A 23826-nucleotide genomic window follows, 5' to 3' on the forward strand; every position below is an offset into this window, starting at 1 on the left:
CTGTCGCAGTATGCTGTTCACGTGTCCTACAGAAATGTTCGTCTCTGTCTTCTCCTTTACCGATTTCTACCATGTTTTTGAAGAGAACATCTGCGACATGATTTCAGGCTTTCAGTTAGATGTCAGGAATTGTGACTGTTCATTTGCCATAATAAATGTTTCAAATGGCCGCATTACATATTATTCATAAAAGGTAATAAACAGCTTGAATTATTCTTTTTTTCCAGAGACTGCCCTTTCTGTGTGAGAACTGTTTTTGAGCAAATTCATGTGGGAGAAATCTTCATGCTTAACCTTCTAATATCAGAGATGAATTAATCCAATATCACAAATACATTTTAATGTAGCTAAATTTATACAAGATACTGCAGTTAGTCTAAATCAATGAAAAAGTTAAACAAGAAATGTTTGCAGGGTATGTACACATACAACACAGAAAAACAGTAAATGATGCAAGTAAATATTTATTTAAGTAAACAGATCTCAGAAAAATCACAAGATCTAATAAAAAACATAAGTATATCTTTGAAGGCAGTTAAAGAAAACCCTTAAAGGAATGTTTATATATGTGGTCCAGAAAAGGAAAAACAATCATAAATACATGTATATATGCATTTCTACTCATGCTTGAGTTCCTCCCATACCTTGTTTTTGTTCATACCTTTTACATAGCTGAAAATATATTGTACTCATCTTGGGACACTTCACATCTCACTTATAAGAGCTTTAATAATGGTCTGTCTTGAGCCAAATACAGCAGATGTATCAAAATGAGTTCTTGTGAAAACTGATGGCTCAGTTAATGGGCAGAGAGCAAACATGATGAGGCATAAATGGATCCTCGGGCCACGGATAAGAAATTACCATTTGTTGCACTAACCACAGACGCTGGGTTGGTTTAAATAATAAGTGAGTTGTTTCTTGTTAACGTCTGGAGTGTTTAAACAGCCTTAAATACTATGACTGTTGTTGCCATTAGATCTACAAGGAAAAGTATTTTTAAATGTCAGTAGTGTTGTATGTCCATTTAGTGTTTTGTGATCCATGCATGTGTTCATATAAAACATCTTAAATATCTTCCATATTTAAATGTATCTGTTCATATATACCTTACTGGACAAGAACTCTTCTGAGAAGAAAATGTACTTCTCTCTGTGCTTGTGGAGTGTACTTTCATAGCTACTGTCATTTGATTGTCACAGATTTATCAGTCTTCTGGTAATTTCTAGAAGCATGAAACAGATCTATGATAAGATGTCTGGTTTGTCCACATATTTTGATACTGGGCTTCAAACAGGCTAATTCAGCGATTAAAAAGTAACCTGTGAGATTGTCTTGAGACCCCCACCTGAGCCAAAGATGTCCTAAAAACCCGCTGCACTGCTATCTGGCCTTGAATCATAGACTGAAACAATGATAAATCCTAAGAAAAATAACTTCAGATTCCCCTTCCAGAGAATGCAAAAGTGTGGAGGTATAAAAGGGCTCCATTTACAATACCATATGCCCCAGATGTAACCAAACACAGAGTAGAATGTATTCTCTCTTCATTGACAGAACAAAGTTAAAAATAAAAATAATACTAAAAATTTTTATTAGGCACTGCTGGTAATCTCTAAGAGTGGTTGATGACTCCTGCTACTACTAGAATGAAACCGCCTGTAACATCCATCACATTAGCTACAACAAGTCTGGCAGATGTTAAGACTACTCAGACTAGGACCCAGGCTGAACCATGAGACCACCCTTAAATTATCAAATGGCATGCAATAACATACAACCACGTCCACTATCGAATACTTCAGTACAGTCCACTCTCATTAAATACATTTTTTGTAAATACATTTGCTTTAATGAGAATTGTTTCACTCTTATTTTTCAGCTTCTTTTTTTTTTACACTAAACCTGTGCTCAGTGTAAACAGTCTGCAGTCTTGAGTGAGAAAATCTGACACTTACATGGAGAGATAACTTGAAAGTAAATGCCTGTGTCCAGATGGAAGCTTGTTCTGTAAACCTTCCAGTTTCTTCCTAGGATATGTAATTGCTCAACATCCATAAATCCTATAGAATAATGCCAATAAAATTATTGAGTATCGCTGCTTCATTGAATGGGATCCCAGCACAATATGCATTTACACAGAAAAAATAAGAATTTGCACCTACAATTAAACTAAACTTCCAGTTGCAATTTTCTCAGTTTTACTTTGGTCCAGCTCCCTTTCATGTAAAAAAGTAATTGTTGGAGAAACAAAATAATATACATAATTACTGACAACAGATTTAAACAAAATTCTGCTTGGTCATTGGTCCCTGTGGTGTTTGTTCCATATTCCTATAGGCCGATCTCATCATCAAACTCATCTTCGAACGTGTAACCCCGGTCATTGCCTACCCCCTCCTCCTCAGACTCTGTCTCCGAGTGGCAGTCTTCCTCTCTCCTCCTGTCCAATGGTGTAACTCCCTCATATTCTGAGCTAACTGAGGAGGAAGGGCTTGGTGGGGAATCTGCCTTGTGATTGGTGGAATCTCCCTCCCCTCCCTCGGTTTTGGGAGAGTTGCTGTCAATACCATTGCCTAGCTCACTCTCTCCCTCTGTGGGGCTCACACACTCAGACTCATCCATATCATGCTCCAACCCCTCACCTTCCTCCTCTCGACCAATAATTTCCTCTCTTTTGTCACTAAATCTCACTTTCTGCTTAAGCCCAGCCCCTTTCAATTTAAGCCCACTTCCTTCTGTTGACAGCTGCCCATCTCCCCTCTCCCTCAACTGCTCCCCATCTTGGCTGATCTCCTCTTTAGCATTCATCTCATTTTTAGTGATCACAATGAACTCTTCTCCTTTCCCGCCCAGCTCAACCTCTGCTGCACCTTTGCTTGGACTAAACACCTCCCCCTCACCAGCAGTGGTCCAGTCAGAGTCCAGCCCTAGTCCATCCATCACTCCCAGAACGTCTCCCAAAATCGACGGGCCTAAGTCCAAATCCAGGTCCAAAGACAGAGAAGAAACAGACTCCGAGTGCTGCAGTTCACAGGACTGTGGGCTGGTGTCATCAACGGCACTGTTGTTGAGCTGTGTGTCAGAGCTGACGGCAGGAAGGGCCACTGGGACAGAGTTTGAGTCAGGCGAGCTTGGGCCATGAGTGGACAGGAAAGAGGTGTCCCCAAATGCATCTCCGCCTCTCCCTATGTGCATAGTGTGGCGGAAATCTCCAAGGGGAGCCGAAATCATGGTGGGGTCCAGGCGATGCCCGCGAGACGACTTGTGGAGAGGCATGACAGCTGAGAGAGAGAGAGATAGAGAGATGATGCAAGGGAAATGACAGCCAAAAGAATGCCAACCACACCACTGAGACAGTGTATTACAGTGATGCTCACCTGGACTTCTATAGCAAGCACTCATTACACAGGTTACACTGAAAGCATGTTACAGAGGAGGCTGCAATCCTTCAAGTATTCAACTGGAAAATGTAATTACACTTATTAGGACAGGGGGACCACCACACTCACTGACCAGGTTAACACTGTGGAGAGGGCGTGTATGCTGGTGCACGATATAGTTCTGAGTGCACTGCCTTGAAAAGCTGTGGTGAAAGTGGTTTAGCATGTAAAGCCTACACTCTACCTGACCATTACGCATTAACACTGACACTTCGAGAGATCGTCCTTTGAGTCAAATTTACAGCTTAAAAATACTGTCATTCAAAGCCATGCATACAAAACATTTAAAATGGAATGGTCTGGTGAATGTGTGATAAACAAATGAGTCATTATGTACCGACAGTGTCAGAGCCATGCTTGGACTTGCAGGTAAACCGAAATCCGTGCAACGCAAGCACATACTTTCGAATTCCTTCCCCCGGGGTTTGAGGAGACAGCCAACGACAAAAACACACGTTTCCCACGAAACGTATTATGAAAGGGCTTGTCATAAACTGAAAGATGTATTAAGTATTTATTTTTGCGAGTCCTGGCAGCAATCAGGCTCGACTGTACGAGAGCAGAGCAAAATAAGATGCAGCAGCGCATAACACGAGCCATCGAATTTAGCTACAACCGTTGCTGATTAGCAACCTAGCCACTGAACTAAGACAGTCAATACAAAGACATTATAGGCACAACCCTACAAAAAACTCTAATATAAAATAAAGAATTCATATTTTTCCGTAATGAACAATCGCTTGAATTGTAATTATTTATACACAAAGTTTTTTTTTATCATTCAATCGGGCTACAGGTATAACTAGTAACATATTGTACGTCACCAGAAATCCCAAATACTAAACTGGGGGAAAAGTCTACACATCATATAATACATCGTATATAGCAATACCTGTTTGAAATAACAGTCGCTAGCCATATCCCGAAGTTCAATTTTATGTTATCAATATTGTGTCTGCCGATAGGAATAACTAGATAGCTCACGATACTGTAATCAGTAACGCACTTTAGCTAACGTTAACTAGCTAGCTCACAGTCAAGTCCGCCCCACTCATTACTTTGTATCCAAAAAATGTGAACCCCATTTCTCTCTTCCCATCCCCCTCTCATCCGACTTTCCAAAATACTACATCTGAGTTTCAATTCCAAAAAACGCGCAAGAACCACGTACGTATCGAGAGAAATAGTGAGAGTGAGGTAAGTGGGAAGAAACAAACTTTTGCCCTCTTGGCAAAGTTACAGTGAGGAATGTTAGCTACCTAGCGAGCTATCTAGTTAGCTAGCTAGTTAGAAAGGTAGCTGGCTAATTAAAAAAAAAACTTACTTTACAATGCTTTCTATCGTTGTTCGCTTCCTCCCTTCTAACTAATTCTCTTTTCATCTGGCTTCCCCCTCGTTACCTTCACTTTTCGTCTTTTTCTCGCTCTTTCCTTGGTTCGTTCCCTTCTTTTTAATATTTCTCTTTTTTCCCTTAGGGATGGGCAAGGAAGTGACGCGACTTTTATTAGGGAGTGTTTACAGCTTCAGCGCGGCGGAGGGAGAGAGAGGGAGTTCGGGGAAGAAGTTGGTGGGATGTGCGGGACAACTTATCCAAAAATGACTATAATAATAAGACGAGGAATCAGAAGAGGAATAACAATTAAAATGTTAATCGCTGTGTTGTTGTTATAACTTTGCAGTCATATCTGCTGCGATCACTAAATTCTTTCTTACAGCGTATTTGTCATTTTCTAAAAATGTATTTTGTCTGAAAGAAATGAGAACGTGAACCTCTCCCGTATCTCTGTTGTACGTGTTGTCGTTTCTCGATGGCTAGGCTGTGTTGGTGACCACTCCCTCCCGTTCTTTTTTCTATTTAACTCTTTTTTCTAATGCATAAGCGAGAGGATGGATGAAAAATACCTGTTGCTGTTCTGTAAATCACCTTTTATCTTGACCGTTCTGGTTATCAGAAGAAAGTCTGTTGTTGGCAGAGGGCTGTTTTTATTTATATGGGATTCTTTCTAACTCGGAGCAAGTTTCAAAGCTAATGTAGCATGATAAATTAAATACACGCCTCAGCAAGTAGCAAGGATAAAAATGATTACATAGGCACAGAGAAACCAGAATGGCAGTAACTATGTATCAAGCTGAAAAGCAGTGCTTAAAAACATACAGCAGTGAAAACATAGAGCCTAGCAATTATCTTTAAGGGTAACATCACCTTAAAAATAGTGGTATACGGTACTAGACAGTCTACAGAGAGTCAGTGGGAATTTTGGGCCAATAGTTGTAAATCAGAACCCCTCTCTAAATGTCCTGAGGAACTGCTCCATCGACAGCAATCTCTATGCTTTGCTTTTAACATGAATTTTACTTTTTAAATTAAAAATGACAGAATACACTTCCAACAATTAACCTCTTTTGTAAAGACTGTATGGTACACACTGTGATTTATCATTAAATGTCAAGTTTGGATTCAGTGATGACTCAATCAAGCCTAATTAAAACCAAGCTCAACTTAAATACTATGATACACAGCAGGACTCCAGGACAAGAATTTAAAAAACGTTTAGATAAATGTGTAGTTATTTTAACATTGTTTTAATTAAAATAAATTTAAAATAATTGATCAAGAACACTGTTGAAACTATGGGCAATAAACTTAACTGGCCAGCTACCTTTCAGACAAAGAGTTTGCTGTCATAGCTGATGTAAGAAATTTAATTACTGAAAATGCTATCAAATCAAGAATAATGCTAATGAGGACTCAAGAATAGCTACAAAATGCTGGTGGGCACTTGTTTTATTAACCACTGTTTTTATGGACAGTGTATCTAAAGTAATTACACAAATTGATTCACAGCATTTTCATTCTGCATTTATCCTGGGCCAATGTTTAGAATTGTACATTTTGTACATTTTAGCATATGTTAAAAACATAGATTGTGTAAATTAGGCCACCTCAGCTCTACAAGTTTATGAGCACTTTCTCCATTACCCAGGGCAACTGAAAGCACCTGTCTGTGCCCAGAATACGAATAATGGAACTAATATAAAACCTGAGTGAATTAGAGGCATTTGATTGGTAGCAAATAAATTCAGTAGCAAGACAACACATTATGGGCAGAAAGAAGAGTGAATCCATCGGAGGTGCATATACTTGCAGACCACACTCCTAGAGTTCCGCTACCCGTCGTTTTCTCCATTCATTTTTGTAATAAATGCCAATGTGTAATACACTAATTCCAAGTGTTCCTTTTTCATATTTTCGTATTTTCAATACCATAAAATTGTATACGAGGAAATACATATTTATCATTGTACACAAGAGAATTATAAAAATTTAAATCTATATATATATATATAGATTACACACCAAAAACTGCAGCTGCTCAAATGACAGGAAACAAACTCTCTTAATGAGTTTAAAATTAATTTCTTCTCTTGTGAGGCAAGTAGACAGAAAATGGGGAAGGGACCTTATGGTCCTTAAGAGCAATATTATTTACAACTTAAAATAATGTTTAATTGGACCTCCTGACATGAACATAAATGGGTCCTAATATTTATATTCAATACTGCCTTACTGTCCATTTATTTATTATTATTTTCTCAAACTCTGTAAAAAGGAATGATATTACAAAGATAACTGGTCTACTGGTCCTCTGGTCCACTGATGAAATATGAAAAATACATAAATACAGGAAAAAAATCTTTACCAGACAGTGTTATTTTAAATAATTCATTTTAATTAAACATAAATTACTGTATCGTGCTAGCCAGCTGCATACATGTGATGACAATTTTTTAAAGTGCCAATAAAAATAAAACCCACCTCATAAAGATGGTAGGGAGTTACAGCGTTACAGAGTAAGGGTGGACAAATTAGTTTTTTGAGGGCCAGAGTCCATGCATGGTAATTACAGAGATTTCTAACCTTTAGAATCAAATTATTTAAAGGTTCTTATAATAAGGCATACCATAAATAACTATGGTAACTAAAAAAGTCAGCTGTAACATGCTGGAAAAATAAATTATGTCCTCAATATGTGCTGTTTACTATTAGCATGGAATGTAATGACACTGGATATAATACATAGCTTTTAATATCTTATTTTAGTTGGCTGAGGTCTCTAGTTTAATCTCTACATAATCTCTTATAATGAATTATTTTTCTGAAAAAAAAAAATTAAAAATAGTTTGAAAGTTCAGCCAGTGCAAATCAACTGCAAGTATGAAAATACCCTCAAAGCTGTAATTAAGGCAACTGGCTGACTGCCTAAGGGTTTGTGTCCAATTAGCTGACCTACATGTTGTTATTTTGAAAATCTGCCAGATGCACAACTTAGTTTACTCTTTCAAATATGATTAGGCTACTCCTGTTTTGGACTGTAGCCATCTTGGGATGTAGAAGCAGAGTTTTAACTTAGGTTCCAATTCAAAGAACCACATTAACTGTCATTTTGTTCAAATGTAAGTCTTTGGTCCTGGCTTGACCATCACATATTAAGATACCACTCTGGACAGAGAAAAGGCCAGTTATGTTCACCTGGTCAACTATTATGACTATAAACTAACTGCATACTACAGATTTTAAAATCATTTAGTCCACCGTAGCTCTGCAGAATTGATTCAAACATATTTTAGAGACCCGAGGAAATGCATATGGGTATGGAGCAAATACCACAAAGACATTCATCAGATATTTGGCAAGCCCTCACGAATACAGGAAATGTATGATCTTTTGCACAGATTTCCCCTTACATAACTACGTCATTACAAACTGCTGTAACGACAGGGACCAAGTGTCTTCTGCTGTTGTTATATGGACTCCAAAGACTTGCACCCATTCCCTCCAATGGGTTGCCCTTGACAACAGGAAACTTCTTAGCAGAACTGGAAGCATCCATTTTAGGAGTGAAGCAGGAGCAGTAACCTTAGCAACACTGTTCTAACTGCTAAAACAGAGTGTGTGAGATCAAAGTTCTCTAGTACAGGAGCCAAGGAGGATACAGCATCCTGAGGGACATTCCTCTGACCCCTTGTTGCTACCACAGCATCCGTATTGCTCATTACAGGCACCGAAGAGGAAGCAACAACGTGAAATCTGACTTCCAAAGAGCCCTGCCCACTATGGGAGAGCTCATGCCAGAGAGCTTTTTGATTCCTTTCAGTATGAAAAAGAATAGATTTACCGAACACAATGTGAGTCAGCTGAACTGCAACTGATTAAGCCAACTTCTAAACCAGTGAAGTGCATTAAACAGCCAGCTATGAGAGAGCATATTCGATTAAGTACACCACGTGTAATACCTTACTATGCATTAAGGCTAATCCAATCATCTGGCTATGCACACATGGCCCTGGACCTGGTTTAGCAATCAAAAGACCAATTTTTTTTTGCGATTTTAGCTGGTTAGCTAGCAAGCTACAAGGGTCAGTGTACAGCATTTGCATTTTGTATTAAAATTAAGGAGATGCTGACAATTTTCACACTTTTAAGCAACTAAGAATATTTACAATCCATCATAAGCAGTACAAACTCAATGTGAGGTAGGCCTATTATTGGTGCTTGTGGAATATGTATTCTATAAGAGACATATGGACATCTGCTGTCAACCATGCACCAAAGGTGAACTCAATGAATATGCCAGAAGGTGTAATATTGGAGGTAATATTGAAGCGCAGGCACGCTGTACGCATGAGGGTCAACTGTAACAATTCCAACAGGTTTTAAAATTGAACATCTAAACATTGAGCTCTGTTAGATTTGAACGAGAGTTTCTATTCCTGAATATCAGTAACATTCCAGTTCAAATAAACTTATGTCGTCTACTTGACCTCAGTTCCCCAACAGGGATCTTGAAACCTCTGCTAGATGTCACATAGAAACATCAGACCCAATCAGTTATACAGGCTAAATCAGGTACACTTTGTTGAACCAAGAACTGTCGAATGAAAACACCTCTATTTCGCCATGCCTCGTGTGTTCAAACGTGTAAACAAATAAACGGCAGAAATGTTAGTATTTAAGCTGTTCAGGGACCTAAAGGTAAATACTGCAAACATTTTATTTTTCTGTGCTCCCAATCAGCATTAAGTTATTAGTGGGAAAGCAGGCCCTAACCGATTTAATGTCGTTATCACAGGTGACGTTTTTATTTTGACGTTGTTGAGTATAACTTGTTTACCTCCACAATGAAGTAAATATCTCGGCAAACAAGCGTCTGAGTGTGTATCCATACGCAGTGTAACATGTCGCAAAATAACCTGGGATGCAGGTACAGGCGACGTATTGTGGCTCCGTACAGTAGCTCGCCAATGACAAAATGGGAAATGCGTAAGACATGGGCGGTGTTTCCACAGACGCCATTTTGTTTTCAGCAGTGGATTTCTGACCAATATGGAAATGGCCGTGTTATTCGTTTGTTGACTGGTTAGCAATCAAAGTTAATTTTGATACTGTTTTCACATTTATTTAGCGTGCTATTTCTGTGTTATCGTACGTTTACTTGCGTTAACAAAAACCGCAGAATCCCATTGCAGCGAGGTTTATTTTTTGTATCTTGTTGGGTTTGATTTTTTTTCTCTTGTGTTTCGGGATTGAATCTAGGAAGAAGGATAGCTTGCTTGCTAACAACAAAATGGCGGCGAACTCGACGCAGTCCGCTCAAACAGCTAACTGGTAAGATTGTAACTGTTCAGCCATTATTATTATTCTCTTAGTATCGACATAGTTTTCGATATGTCTATGTTACACACTTGTTCGTAATCGTAGACAATAATATCGTGTGACTTGTTTGTATCACCAACGGCTGCCAGTTTACTGACCGAGGCCTTTAAACCAGCAGTGCTGTTGTCTAGCTGGCGTTTGTATTTCAGTAACGTGAGGTATCTTTGCGTTAGCGTAACGCAAAGTCAAATATACATTCCCGAAATTATAATTAACAGTAGATACCTAGTCTGTTTGGAAATGAAACTAGTAAAATTTTCAATTTTAATTTTTGGCTGTATGTGTGTTTGTTTTGGTGTCCTCTCAAGTTGTTACATATTGAGGGCCTAGTCATCTAGCCAGCAAGCTAATTAGCCACAGTGAAGATACTATCCATTAGTTATCTTTATGTGTTATTGATACGTTATTGTTATGTTATTACTATGTTTTTATAATAGGTCATTAGTTATGCAAGTATGTCGATTTTGGGGATTATGCGTTGCTAGCTGGCAAGGTTAGAGTATTTTGGGTATCGTTAACTTTGCGTCCGGAAATGTATATGATTCCAGAACATTCTTGAATGTAACCCCCGTATGGGTTACAATAAACTCAAAAAATAGTGCTAGTGATAACAAAACAAGTAGGTTCCAAAACTCAGGGGGGTATCTAGCCAACTTTTTGTGTCCATGTTAACGTGCGGTAACAGACTCACATTTAATTAGTTAAGACCTGGATAATGTCCGTATGTATTGCCTAGCTTTATTTAGTTGCACTCTTTATAACCCTGTTCTTGCTGTTACAGGTCGTATGGCTCTGCCTCTGATGCCCCAGTCCATGAGAACCCTGAATGGGAGAAGGCCCGACAGGCACTAGCCTCCATCAACAAGAGCCTAAGCACTACCAAAACTTCCCAGACCAATCATAGTACTGCGCAGGTGAGTAACACTAGCTCAGCCTTAGTCTCAGCCTATGCCGAACGAGGCTGGCCTCCATGTCACTTGAGAAATGGTGTCTAATTCAGAGGCCCAGGCACTGAAGATTACATGCATTAATGAATACAGATTACACACAGTATGTGAACAGTGTCTCCAGTTATAATGGTTGGGCCTGTTGGCATCAGGTTGGGAATAAATATAAATGACCTCATATCCACAGTTCATGGTGATATGTTTAGAAACATTGCCAGCACAAACTACTAAGTGTAACCCATGTAGGCAATTTATTATTCAGCTTTCACCAGTTTTTTTGGAGGCAGTGTATTGTTTCTACATTGTCTTAAGGCAGCTATTATGTTAAAATTTGAGCATTGTCAGATATTTAAAATTTACATTTGTTTTTCCTGTAAGCAATTAAACGTGCGTACGTTTTTATGGGCCTGTACACTGACAACGTGCCACATAGTTTGAAATCCATTTCCTTACGGTAATTGGGCAGTCATTTTATGACTGTTGCAGATATTACTGCTTGTTGTCCTGTCTTGGATGACAGTGTTGTACAGTGTCTGGCCTGGCTTTATTCCCTCACTGAACTGTATGTGATAAGTTTTCTGCATCACTTCCAGGTTGTCTGTATGGCTTTTAGTCCCCTGCAGAGTGCAGTTCCTACAGAGTATGTTTGCGTGGGGGAAACCCAACATCTTTGCTTTATTGTTCCAGGCTGGGCAGTACCAAACTCCAGTGGCAGACTCCACAGCCCTTCAGCAGCAACAGCAATACTATCAGTGGTACCAACAGAACCAGCAGCAGTATGCTGGGTATCCATATCCATACAACTATTACTACGCCATGGCCCCTGTAAGTTTGTGTGCATGCTGATTTTATTTTAAATCCAGTCAGATGTATAAACTCATGCTAGCTGTTGCTAAGTTCCCCCTGCAACCCTCAGTCTTTCAATTGTGAAACCAAGTTGGGTAACCATACACTTAGTTGGGGTGTGTAAATGACTGCCCTCTATAATTGGTTGTCTGTGGTATGTGATCTCTATGTACATGTCTGATTCACAGTATGGAGGAGGCTATCCTCAGGGCCAGTATGCTGTTCCAGGGCCTTACCAAACTCCTACCACCCCCACAGGACAGGTACTGAATTTAAACTATTTCTGTGTTTCTGTATAAACTGAATGGTGTGTTTGCAGTAGTCTTTCACTATTTTGCTTTGTACATTTCCTATGTCCCACTCTTTCTCTTGACTACAGCCTCCTTCTGTTCCCATGCTTGATGACCAGTCATCCAGTTATCCCCTGCAACCCCAGCCACCACCTCCTGCTGTCCCTCAACCACCCCCCCAGAGCCCTACCTCCTCCGAACAACCCCCTCCCCCACCCCCACCACCAATACCTCCCCCTCCCAACTCCCAGTACCCTCCACCCCCTACTCAAACCCCCTATAACTCCAGTAATTCCATGTCTTACCCTCCCAATGATGCCAACCAAATGAGAGGATACAGCCACAACCATAATCAGGCCAGGCCCAATTATAACCAAGGGTACCAGGGCCAGAGCTCTTACCCTAATTCCCAGAATAACCCCCAGCCACAGTCCCAGCAGCAGCAGGTCCAGTATGGTGGAGGGGCAGGGAGAGGAGAGGCGGCTAACAAAAAGGGCAACAAAGGAGGACAGCAGCTGTGGCATCGCATGAAACGTAAGTTGTCTGTTTCCGTGACAGCCGTTAGTCCATATTCGTAAATGTTGTTGTTGCTGCTCAGGATTTCCTGTCAGTGTACTCAGTGCTCCAGCCCTGTCTCTCTGTCCTGCAGAAGCACCTGGTGCAGGAGGAGTGAAGTTCAACATTCCCAAGCGGCCGTACGTCATGACCAATACAAACTTTCCCTCTGGGGAACAGGGAAGTGGAGTGAATGCTGCCTCGGCAACAGCTCAGAGCCGGTGAGTAGAGAGGAAGGATGAATTTGCCCATCTGGGCACATGCTTCTCTAATCGCTGTGTAGAATAACATACAACCGTGTAGTTCACTCTGTTTGAAAGAAGAATGCTCAGCATTAAGATGGATGTCCCCAATTTTCTTTCTCTCTGTCCCTTCCCTAGCCCTCAGGACTGGCCACAGGCAATGAAAGAATATGTTCAGCGTTGTTTCACAGCCTGCGAGTCGGAGGAGGACAAAGACAGGACTGAGAAAGTGCTGAAGGAGGTCCTTCAGGGCAGGCTGCAGGATGGCACTGCTTACACCATTGACTGGAGCCGAGAGCCGCTGCCCGAGTGAGTGTACATACTGTAGTATGCGCATCACAGCGCAACTGGGCACATCAGATTTGGGCAGGACCTGCTTCACTTACACAGCATACATCACTGGGTTTTGAACATTGATGGTGTTGGTGCTCAGTCAGAATGATTGGTTAGTCACTTGGTAGTTATGTAGATGTGTGGGGCCTGCTCTGCATGACACTGTCTAGTTTCCTGATCCCAGCCTGCAAAAAATAACACAAATTTGGGCCTATACTCACCTATAGTCACCATAAGGGAGTAATCTATGGCAGGACAGCCCTAAACCTCTGCTCCATCCCTGACAGATTGAAGGCGAAGCAGTCTCGCTGGGAGGCAGTTCCACCCCAGCGGGCTCAGGAGAACTCCATCAGCCGCGGAGGCGGAGCAGGTGCAGCTGGGCGGGGCCGAGGGGGCGCCCGACTGGGCCATTACCGAAATGTGTTCTCCCAAAGAAGCCCTTCCTCAAGCTCCTCTCGCTCCTCGTCCCGCTCTCCTTCCCCCTCTCACAGCAGACACAGGGACAGAGGGAGCCAGAGGCACAGGCGAAGGTAGGTCTCCCTGAGGGCTGGAGCAAAATTGCTCAGACGTTGATCAGGTTTAGATGCAGTCTGCAGCCGGTCTGAAGTGCTTCCGCTACATTAACCTCCCTGTGTTCCTCAGTGACTCAGGCTCTCAGTCTGACAGCAGTATGTCCAGTGACCTCCGACCTCCGCTGTCACGACGCAATCAGAAAGGAGGAAGAGGCAGAGGAGGGGAGAGGGAAAGGGGAAGAGGAGTCACAGGAGGAGAGAGGGGGCGAGGAAGAGGAGGCAGAGCCAACAGAGGAAGGAGGTGAGCGAAGGAGCCATGTGGAATGCAGTGCAGTGGTTTTGTACATATGTAGTATGTACATTTGACTCAGTCTCACTTGAAAACTACTGAGATTGACAGTCAAGATGTCATAGTGAAATTGTGCAAAAATATTTTCTCAAGTGTCTTAAATATTGTCTCAAGAGTTGTGCATATGATCATGGTTACATTGGTGGGCATTTCGTAGCTGCTGCACTCACTTGAAGAAATTTAAATTGCTGAACACCTCTGGAAAAAGCTGAAATTAAGCTCTGAAGATATAAGCGTATGTAAGCAGTCACACTCCAGTCTAACACATCTGTATTTTGGATCAAAGTATTAATGTCCATCATTACATTACAATATAATGTGAAAAATTGTCCTGTATCCTAATCATGAAATTGAAGATCATACTAATTCTGTACATAGGAAAATAATTTGTCGTCATGTAACACAATGGCATGTTGCTACCCCAGTCACAGTAACTCCTACTTTATTTCACAAACTGCCTAAGGTTTGTGTGCATGATAAAAATCAAATTATATCTTCGTCTCCAGAAACCTTGACGACACTGGGAGCGGCCCTGGGAAGAAGAGGAAAGGGGGCAATGCTGGGTTGGATTTCCCTGACCCTAACCGCGAGGCCAAGAAACAGAGCCGGGCAGCCCGTTTCCACACCAAGCTGCGCACCGAGCCACTCGTGCTGAACATCAACCCCCTGGAGCCGGCTAACGGAAGCAATGAGGGAATCAGCTGGGAGGACTGCCCCATAGTAGGCACCTGCCAGGAGATCACAAAGAACTACCTGCGTCTCACCTGCGCGCCCGACCCTGCCACAGTGCGGCCTGTGCCGGTGAGGAGCCCTCTCCAGGTGTAACTCTTAACTCTGCACTGTGTTGACGTCTGCACCATACTAACCTGCTTTGCATTGTCAGGTGTTGAGGAAGTCTTTGGTAGCGGTGAAGGCCCACTGGCAGACCAACCAAGACTACCCTTACGCCTGTGAGCAGATGAAATCCATACGGCAGGATCTCACGGTTAGTGACTGGTGCATCCTGTGTTTGTCTTGAATATCTTTTGTTGAATTCCTGGCCAAATGATGCCCTCCATTAAGCAGTTCACCATCAAGGCACAACAAAACCCTGCAAGCACCTGGTTGTTTAGGATCCATTGAGGTTGAACTCTTTTTCTGTCCGCCCCCAGGTTCAGGGTGTGCGTACAGACTTCACAGTGGAGGTGTATGAGACCCACGCTCGCATTGCTCTGGAAAAGGTGAGAATCTGCCATTCACAAAGTTAACTGATTTCGCATCCTTCTCTGTGGGGTGCTGTACAACCTTAAGGTGGTGCAGCATTAACTTGATATTGCTCTTCATGATAGGGTGACCATGAAGAGTTCAACCAGTGTCAAACCCAGCTGAAGGCTCTGTACAAAGACTGCCCCTCCAACAACGTGGGAGAATTCACAGCCTACAGACTTCTCTACTACATCTTCACCAAGAATTCTGGAGGTATCCCTTTATTCTCCTTCCCTTTCACAAAGTACTGAGTTTAGCCTCAGGTGACAGTTTCAGTGCAGTTGAAACTTGGATTATAGTTACTTGTGGGGTAGTGGTAAGGAGCAGCGCTTGTAACCAAAGGTTGCAGGTTTGATTCCCTGCTGGGGCACTGCTGCTGTACCCTTTAGCAAGGTGCTTAACCCAGATTGCCTCAGTAGATGTTCAGCTACATACATGGATAACATGTAAAACTGTAACACATGTAAGTCATTCCGGATAAGAGCATCTGCTAAATGACAATAACGGAATGTAATTTAATGGATTTAAGGTAATTGTTTTCGTTCTGCCTCAGACTTGACCACAGAGCTGGTGTATTTGACTCCTGCTTTGCGCGAGGACGAGTGTGTGTCCCACGCCCTCGCTCTCCGCGCCGCATGGGCTCTGGGCAACTTCCACCGCTTCTTCCTGCTGTACCGGCGCGCCCCGCGCATGGCAGCCTATCTCATCGACAAGTTTGTGGACAGAGAGAGGAAGGTCGCTCTCAGGGCCATACTCAAAACGTGAGTTGTTGCTGAACGGGGAAAGGGTGGTGGGTTTTGGGTAGATGGGGAAGTTTTTCCATTTGTATAATGTTTCCCTGCTCATTGATTTTTTTAAATGTTGTTATCCTCTCTCCATCAGGTTCAGACCAGCAGTACCGGTGGAGTATGTCCAGTCCAGTCTGGCTTTCCCTTGTTTAGACTCCTGTCTGGCCTTTCTGACTGGGCTGGGGGTGTCTTTCCTGCCCACAGACCCCAGCAAGATAGACTGCAAAACCAGCTCTGCCTGCCTGGCTGCGTCATGAGGGGGAAAGGGGATGGGGGGGTGACGAAATACAGGGAGACAGAGATACTGCCACACTTAGTGAAAGAGAGGGAGAGAGACTGTGGGACGCTGTACAGGCACCGACGGCCATACTTCAGAGAGCGAGAGAGAGAGAGACGGACAGACCGACCGACTATACAGCTGGTCATTCACACAGTGAAACACAGAATTCTCAACAGTGACCTGTAGAGCGACTATAGAATGACAGATACATTCACAGACAGACTGTAATCAGGGAGAGGTGCTCAGTGAGGGCCTGGCAGAGGGAAGCAGGGAAGATCAGTCTGCCCACATACGCACTTCCATTAATGCCAGAGGGGGAGGGACAGAGAGAATGTGTATCAGGGAGACACTCCCTGCCAGAGACAGGTCGTTATCAGAGTGGAGTAGATCTTCCCCATAGAGGCCAAGCACTGCCGCGCTTAGCACTCCGTGGCGTCTGTAATCCCGTAATTAAAATAGCCTCAAGTCCAGCTTTTCTACAGATGAAGATGCCTCTGATTTCAGTAATCAGTTTGTTCTCTGTAGAGAGACTATCAAAATTAAGGCTTAAAGATGAGGCTTAAGGGTTTTATGGAAATAGGTAGAGTTTTTAATACGCACACGGACATCGAAATATCCAGAAGGGATGTAGTTTTAGCTTCGCCCATTCAGGTGCTCCTCATAATTATAAGCTAACAGTGTTCTATGTTATTTTTTCTCCCCTCAAGCATACAGCCAATCTCAAGTGAAGATATTTCTGAAAACCAAGAGAGATCTAAAGTTTCGAAAGCCATTCCAGCTCTACGGCCACCCTCAAGTCCGTGCCGCAGCCCAAGACGGCAGTCCTGCCTGTCCAAAGTCCAGATCAAGTGTTCACCTCCACAGACTGTACCATGATGGTGCCCATGAAGCCTGCTGGGCCGAAGATGTCTGGTTTGTATGTCCTGCTCCGCCCAGGTCCAGGATCTCAGTAGTGTGTCGCCAGGTGGGAAGAATCTTCTTTTACAGCTGTGCTATGCCCATTGTGGCTCGAAGGCCTTGACTGAGAAAGCAAAGGATGCAGGTGGCGTAGTTTTGCCCAGCCTGCAGTCATCGGTGAAATTGCAAGTTCCTGCCGCCGCTTAGACGGCAGCTGGCTGGCTCGGTGGTCGTCTGTTGCACCTCTTCCTGTTTGCGAGAGCCGTGCCATGCGCGACGTGGCCCACTCGCTGTGACTCGGAGGTGATGGCTGATGCTGCAGCCCTCATCCTCAAGGTGCCTCCCAGGATCTGCCTGCCCGGCTGGATGTCCAGTCACAGCGTCCGGAATAAAGATGTCTGCTTTACCCTCACCCTGAAAGCCTGCTGAGCTGCGTTGCAGTTAATCCAGAGAGGCTTCCGTGCGGCTGCTCCCAAGTGTCATCTTCTTTTTTCCAAAAAAGGTGGCAGCAGAAGCTCCTCAGCCAGTGATTGGAGCACAGGGTTTGTATGCGTTTCCCTGTTACATCTGCATCCACAACTAGGCTGAGTACGTATGTATGGCTGGTAAGAAAAGACTTTGTTTTGCTGGAAGGAGATGGATGTCAGCACAAGCGAGTGTCAGCTCAATAATGCAGTTTTAACATGTTCCTTATTTTCCCAAACCCATGACACAGATATGGTCTTAAACATCGGAGTATAAATCATTAATTGGCCTAAATCTATGGCATTGGCAGGTTTTTAACATTATGTGCCTGAACATTGAAACATAACTTAGTACTGTCATAATGTGATTTTATTCATAAACTTGAATCAGACCCCAATGTTGAACCTTGCAGCACTTCTAAACTGTGAGATAATCACAGCCCCAAACAGCAATAACAAGTGCAGATGTACACGTCTTTGAATATCTGGATGAAATTTTGATTGCCCGGTGATGAATTAATTAGATGAGATTGGGAGACTATCCACCACATTACAACAGTTAAATGGTACTTAATTTATTGGTCTAGACTTGAACTTTACTATGATTATTTGGGGGGTGTGGTTTTTATACAGTGATTTAATAAAAAGATGAGAAAAATGCCCTACCACTGAAATATGTTCATTTTTCTGCATTCTATGATTTGAGCTTGAAGGTGAATGTCTTCATTACATCACAGATTCACCATGTAGGGCTAGTTAAGATTACATTTCTGTAGGGTTTGGTTGCAGTCAGTGGAGGATAGGAAGATGACAATATTGTTTTGGTGAGCCTTTAGTTTGATGTGTTTACTGTATATTGTCTGGTGAATATCTTTAAGGGAAGTGTTTGAAATCATAAATCCAATCTAGGCAGTCTGTTTGAAAGCCTTTTTTGAATCGGTTGAAAGTAGACGTTTTTCTCATTAGTTTCTTACAAATATAATTTGCTTCGACATAAATATTGACCATCAACAATAGATTAGAGGATTTATGTGCTAACTCTAAACTTGGATATTAGTCATTTTTTTCTGTCCCCATTAATGTTTTTGTGTTTATTTAATTTTTTGGCACACATTTTGCATCAGTGGGTAAATAGGGTGTCATGTAATCTGAGAGCAAACAGTGCCCGCAGAAGAAATGCATATTTTGGCACAGTTTGCGATTCTGTGTGCAGGTGAATGTGACAGGTTGTAATCACAGTGCAACATATTTTATTACCTAACTGTTGGCGGTTGCTTGTTTTACTGAGGGAAAACTTTATCAGAGCTGAATATCTTATCTTAACCTGATCTTTTATTTAAAGGTGGAGCAAAGAGAAGCAAAGTGTCTTGTTAGACATATTTTAGATCTTTTTTTTTTCACTTGGTAATTCTGATGCTGAGGTTTCTAAGAACATTATTGGAATTCTTGTTTCTTAATTGACTGATGCGTAAGTTCAATAGGATATATATTGAGTCCTCACATTGTGGTAGCTTGACAGTTGAGTGGGGGTGTAGTGGTATGATATTTTTATTACATCGGTATGTTTAGCATGGGTATTAACAGTGCCATTATTTAGGCAGGGCTGTATTAATCAGGTTTCTCTGCCTTTTTCATAATGACGCAAGATTGATAAAAATGTTGGTGTTTTTTTTATTCCACAAAAGAACGTTATCCCCATACATACTGCTGTCATGTAATCGTACTTGGATACCATCCAATGTCTGAACTCTGTTGCCTATAACTTGTAAAAAGTACCACATAAATATAAATTGATCTTGATTTGGGATGCAGCATCAAAGGATAGACAATATGGAATATCACCTTTTCTCATAACTGCTTGTATTTCTAACCTATGATTATATTGCTGAAAGGGGCCATGCAGATAATCAAAAAAAATTTCTGTGTACAGAATTAATGGTAAAGAAGTTATTTCTGGGGTTATGCAAATTGTATGTTAAATAGACCAAGCCTTTTTCTTACCATTTCCCTCAGTGTGGGTTGATATAAATAGACAAGTTACAGTACAGTGCTTTTCTCTTTCTACATTGCATGTTTTTCTCACTCCCCTGTAGTTTTCCTGCAGCTTTCCCACTGCTGTATTTTTTCTTTATTGTGTATTTCTCATCCCTTTCTTTAAAACCTATTGAATTCAAATTGCTTTTATTTTCACATTTCCCTAACAGTATTTCTGCTCTTCTGTATGCTCTCCCTATTTGCACCAACCTGTACTAACCTCTCCCATTAACTGTCATTCTGAAAATTAGAATTTATATCAGTTTCGCAGATTCAGTCACACTACAGTCCTAGTGGCAAGAGAAAGGTTTGGTTCTAATACTGTACGCACACCAGCCAAGAAGCTAAATTGTTACTGTTGAGGTCCCAGGAAAAGGGGTACCAGTAGATGTGAATGGCCATGTGAGGTCTGTCCATTGGGGTTTGGAAGTAAGTGTGTGTGCGTGTGCGCGTGTGTGGGAGTATTTTCAGGTTGTGGTAGTCTCTGTGTGTTTCTGTATCAGTGACTGTAGAGGTATGTCATTGCCAGTGGATCATTTTAACAATGCTAATATCCAGCTTCAACAGTAACATGGGCAGTTTGTTGTCTGGTGTGTGTCAACCTTAGTTAATATACCGTCTGTGAGCCTCTGGCTTTGTAAGTTGGTTGAACGCTTTGCAGTTAAAGTGGTAAGCCTACAGAAAAGAATGCACAGGTAGTATCACAGGAATATTGTCAATAAGAAGGGTTTAAGAAAAATGTTGCTGAAATAGCTTATTTCCTTACCATCTGTATTTATACATCGTTTTTCAAATCCATGCATCAATCTGGCGAGATTTACCTATAGATACAGCTGTGGTTTTGTATTTATGCATACTACTTAAAATTCATTCATAAATCTTGTGGGATGTTTACCTATGGATATAGCTGTGGTTCTTCGAATATAGTGGCCTGTGTAGGACTCGTGCTTGCATGCTTACTTCGCTGTAATGAATGCAGATGTGTGTGAAGCTCATTTTGTCAGTCTTCATGTACAAAATGAATATTTGAGGGAATCCCCTTTCAATTTCTTGTTGCCAGCTGAAAATTTTCATGCTGTTTATCCTTTAATGTATTCTTTCAATCCGTCTCATTGCCAGATGTTTTTTTTGTCCTTGCAGTTTTGAATAGCAGGAGTAAAGCAAGGGGTATGTGAGAGAAACTTGATCAGTGTCAAGAAGCTAGTTGAAGAGAGGAGAACGAGTGAAAATGGAAGACTCAACCTGCTCAAGATGGCCCATTTTGTCTAACTAGGAATGTAAAAGTTCCACCTGTTTTAATATTGTAGGGGAGGCTGTCTCTAGTTGTATATTCGAGTACTGTTTTTGCACACTGAACATAAAACCGGCTGAATGTGTTAAGATGTGTATTGGTACCAGCCATGGGTGTTGTGAAGTCTGTGACATCTGTCCATTTCACTGAAGAGGTTACTACGTAACCTCACTGTTTGGGTGAAACGGAAAAGAGTCATTTGACATGCTGTCAAAACGGCTTGAAACTGTTTTGTAGTTTCAGTCAGTTGTTCTCACGTAATGTTTTTTGGCAGCTTCTGCCAGAGACGTCAGTTTTGTTTTCCTTGTCTTTACTGGAAAACAAAAGTGATGTTTTAATTGTGCCTTATGCACATCCTTTTCCTTGTTTTTGAACTAAATAACTTGTAAAAGTAGAAGTCCAGACATATTTGTCAGGCCTTTGGTGTTTCACATTTCTACATAAATTTGACAAAATGTTTTGGTGTAGGTTTAGAACTGTTGCCTGATGAAGGTTGTTTGACTTTGATGGTGGATAAGCCCCATGATTTCAACATTGAGGAATGTAGCAGCTATCCAGAAATTGATTTGTTGGAAGGGAATGGTAGTGGTCAGTGTTCAGTGAATTGAAATAGAGAAGTAAAATTTCCAGTTAGGCAATTCCTGGTCGGTTTTTGTGCTCAGCTTTTGTTGGCTTTTCTGGAACAGCTTCCTTAAGTTTTAACCAGTAATTTTAAACAGCTGTGTTGTATTTTGTGTTAACCGCAGAGTTGGTTGACACGTAGTTGTCCGTTGGTTGATCCCAGTAAAACTGGGCGGGTTGTTAAACCTGTAATGTTAACATCACAACAAACATTTTTCAGTGCACAGACATAGGCAGCTTTTCTCTTGTTTGGTCTTCACCCCCCCCCTCCTGTGGTTAATGAGATTCTAAGAGATGCATGCGCATACTTTCATGTGCTTTGTTGTGCGCGGTTGTCAGTGTCCGTAGGGCAAATCTGATTATTATGAGGTGTGAAATCGGATGCAAATGTCTCTGGACTTAAGTATTCCATACTAGTCTATTTTTTTCGGCACCCATTATTTGACTAAAAACATGTCAACACCCTTGGATTTGTGTATGATACATGTTTTGTGCACATCCATGTCAGGTTTTATATAGTTCTGAACAGTTCCCTTTTTTCATTGAACAAAAATACTGTTATTTTGTGACAGTGATTTTGAAGTTAATCCTAACCTTGTATGTGTACAGGTTTGTAAACAACTTTTTAAAGTTGTTCCAATTTCAGCTGAATAATCCATGAATTAATTTATTTATTGTGGCTTCTGAACCTGTGATTCTTTTCCCAAATCTTAATCATGTGTTCCAATGCAATCTATCCAGCAGTATTTAATTTTTTTCAATTGGATTTTCATAGTTCACCTTTAAAAATGCAATGTTTGAATATGTTTTGCCATAAAATGCACATTATGTTGGAAATTACCACCTGAAGTCAGTGTTAAGGTGGGGAGAATATCAAATGTCTTCCCTTTGAGAATGTATGAGTTCCAAATGTTAACTGTCAGAGCAAACATTTAGATTTAATTTCATAATTTCCTAATAACAAAAATTCTGAATTGCTCATTTTCCAAGTAAACACTTGTATTTCTCCTTTCAGCATTTTAGCACCCTCTGTTTAACATTAAGTGTGCTCTTACAAGAAAATTGACAACTAACACAATGATTTTCTTAAGAGTGCTGCTCTGTATGTATCACCTGTCTCTATAAGGGTCTTGGAGTTTATTTCATAATTAGGATTTATTTTAGCGGTGATTGTTTCATGTTTTGTACCACCCACACCCCCTTTTCACCTCATTTTATCGCATTGCTCAGGTTGAATTCTATTCTAGCCCCTCTTGCTTGACCCCCCCCCCCCCTCCCCCGCTCCCCAAGTGTGTTTGCTTTTCATTCATTGTATTTAGCCTGTCTAGAGAGTCCCTATTAATATTGGAGTTTCGTAAGATGAACCGTACCCTCAGTGCGTCTGTTTTGACTTTTTTTTTTCCTTTGTCCCTCTAAAATCACTTATATTCACTTCACTTCCTGTCTGTCCCCTCCTTCCCTTGCAGTGCGTGTCTCTCTGCTCCCCCTTGCCTCCAGTATTTCTGCTACCATGGCTTTGTCTTACTTTATCCCCCCTCTTTGTTATGTTCTGTATTCTTGTCTCTAAATCCAGTTGCAATGTGCAACTACATACACTTTCAGCAGTAAGTATTGCTTAAATGCTGCTTTTCATTGTCTTGTTTCTCTTGCAGTTCACCAACTCATTAAAGGATGTAACCAGTGTCACTTTTCTCTCCCTCGAATATATTGGATTGAAATTACTGCCATTTGTAAATATGTAAATATGTATTTTCCTTAAAGAATCAAATAAAAAAAAAAAATCAACACTTTTGAAACCAGTTGATTTTATTGGAAATATTAACAATGTGCTTCAAAACATTGACATTCTAAACTACTGACAGTTTTGCAAAAAATTTTCCCCCACCCTAGTTTTTTTTGTAGCATTGTCAAATGGGTTCCAGTAGTTATTTGTCCACATTTGTCAAGTGGATCGTTGTTTTTATGACGTATACC

The 23826-nt window shown here is 41.3% G+C and overlaps 2 protein-coding genes across 3 annotated transcripts; one reads left to right on the top strand and one right to left on the bottom strand.

Moving 5' to 3' along the window:
• Nucleotides 1-448: 448 nt before the first annotated feature.
• Nucleotides 449-4943, bottom strand: cdc42ep5 (CDC42 effector protein (Rho GTPase binding) 5). Of its 2 annotated transcripts, none has more exons than XM_036538267.1 (2): nt 4844-4943; nt 449-3284 (listed from the first exon to the last, which is right to left on the bottom strand). In XM_036538267.1, the coding sequence occupies exon 2, from the start codon at nt 3277-3279 to the stop codon at nt 2335-2337; it is 945 nt and encodes a 314-aa protein (XP_036394160.1). In that variant the 5' UTR covers nt 3280-3284; nt 4844-4943; the 3' UTR covers nt 449-2334. The 2 variants fall into 2 exon arrangements, with proteins under 2 accessions (XP_036394160.1, XP_036394159.1); XM_036538266.1 differs by having other exon boundaries at nt 4768-4938.
• Nucleotides 4944-9788: 4845 nt separating this feature from the next.
• On the top strand, nt 9789-23581 carry leng8 (leukocyte receptor cluster (LRC) member 8). The gene is made up of 16 exons (XM_036538135.1): nt 9789-9861; nt 10039-10110; nt 10940-11072; nt 11793-11930; nt 12140-12214; nt 12331-12775; nt 12891-13017; nt 13177-13347; nt 13659-13901; nt 14014-14184; nt 14739-15033; nt 15116-15217; nt 15384-15452; nt 15561-15690; nt 16031-16238; nt 16360-23581. Exons 2-16 carry the CDS (start codon nt 10070-10072, stop codon nt 16520-16522), a joined length of 2511 nt encoding a protein of 836 aa, XP_036394028.1. The 5' UTR covers nt 9789-9861; nt 10039-10069; the 3' UTR covers nt 16523-23581.
• The last annotated feature ends 245 nt before the right edge of the window (nt 23582-23826 follow it).

Source organism: Megalops cyprinoides, chromosome 10 (genome assembly GCF_013368585.1).
Source record: "Megalops cyprinoides isolate fMegCyp1 chromosome 10, fMegCyp1.pri, whole genome shotgun sequence".
In the NCBI taxonomy this organism is placed as follows: domain Eukaryota; kingdom Metazoa; phylum Chordata; class Actinopteri; order Elopiformes; family Megalopidae; genus Megalops; species Megalops cyprinoides.

Excerpts from the sequence above, each read along its gene's own strand:
- cdc42ep5 (XM_036538267.1), bottom strand. The coding sequence starts at position 3,279 with ATGCCTCTCCACAAGTCGTCTCGCGGGCATCGCCTGGACCCCACCATG.
- leng8 (XM_036538135.1), top strand. The coding sequence starts at position 10,070 with ATGGCGGCGAACTCGACGCAGTCCGCTCAAACAGCTAACTG. Across the intron at positions 12,215-12,330 it reads CTACCACCCCCACAGGACAG|CCTCCTTCTGTTCCCATGCT; the intron begins GTACTGAATTTA and ends TCTTGACTACAG. Across the intron at positions 15,034-15,115 it reads CCACAGTGCGGCCTGTGCCG|GTGTTGAGGAAGTCTTTGGT; the intron begins GTGAGGAGCCCT and ends TTGCATTGTCAG.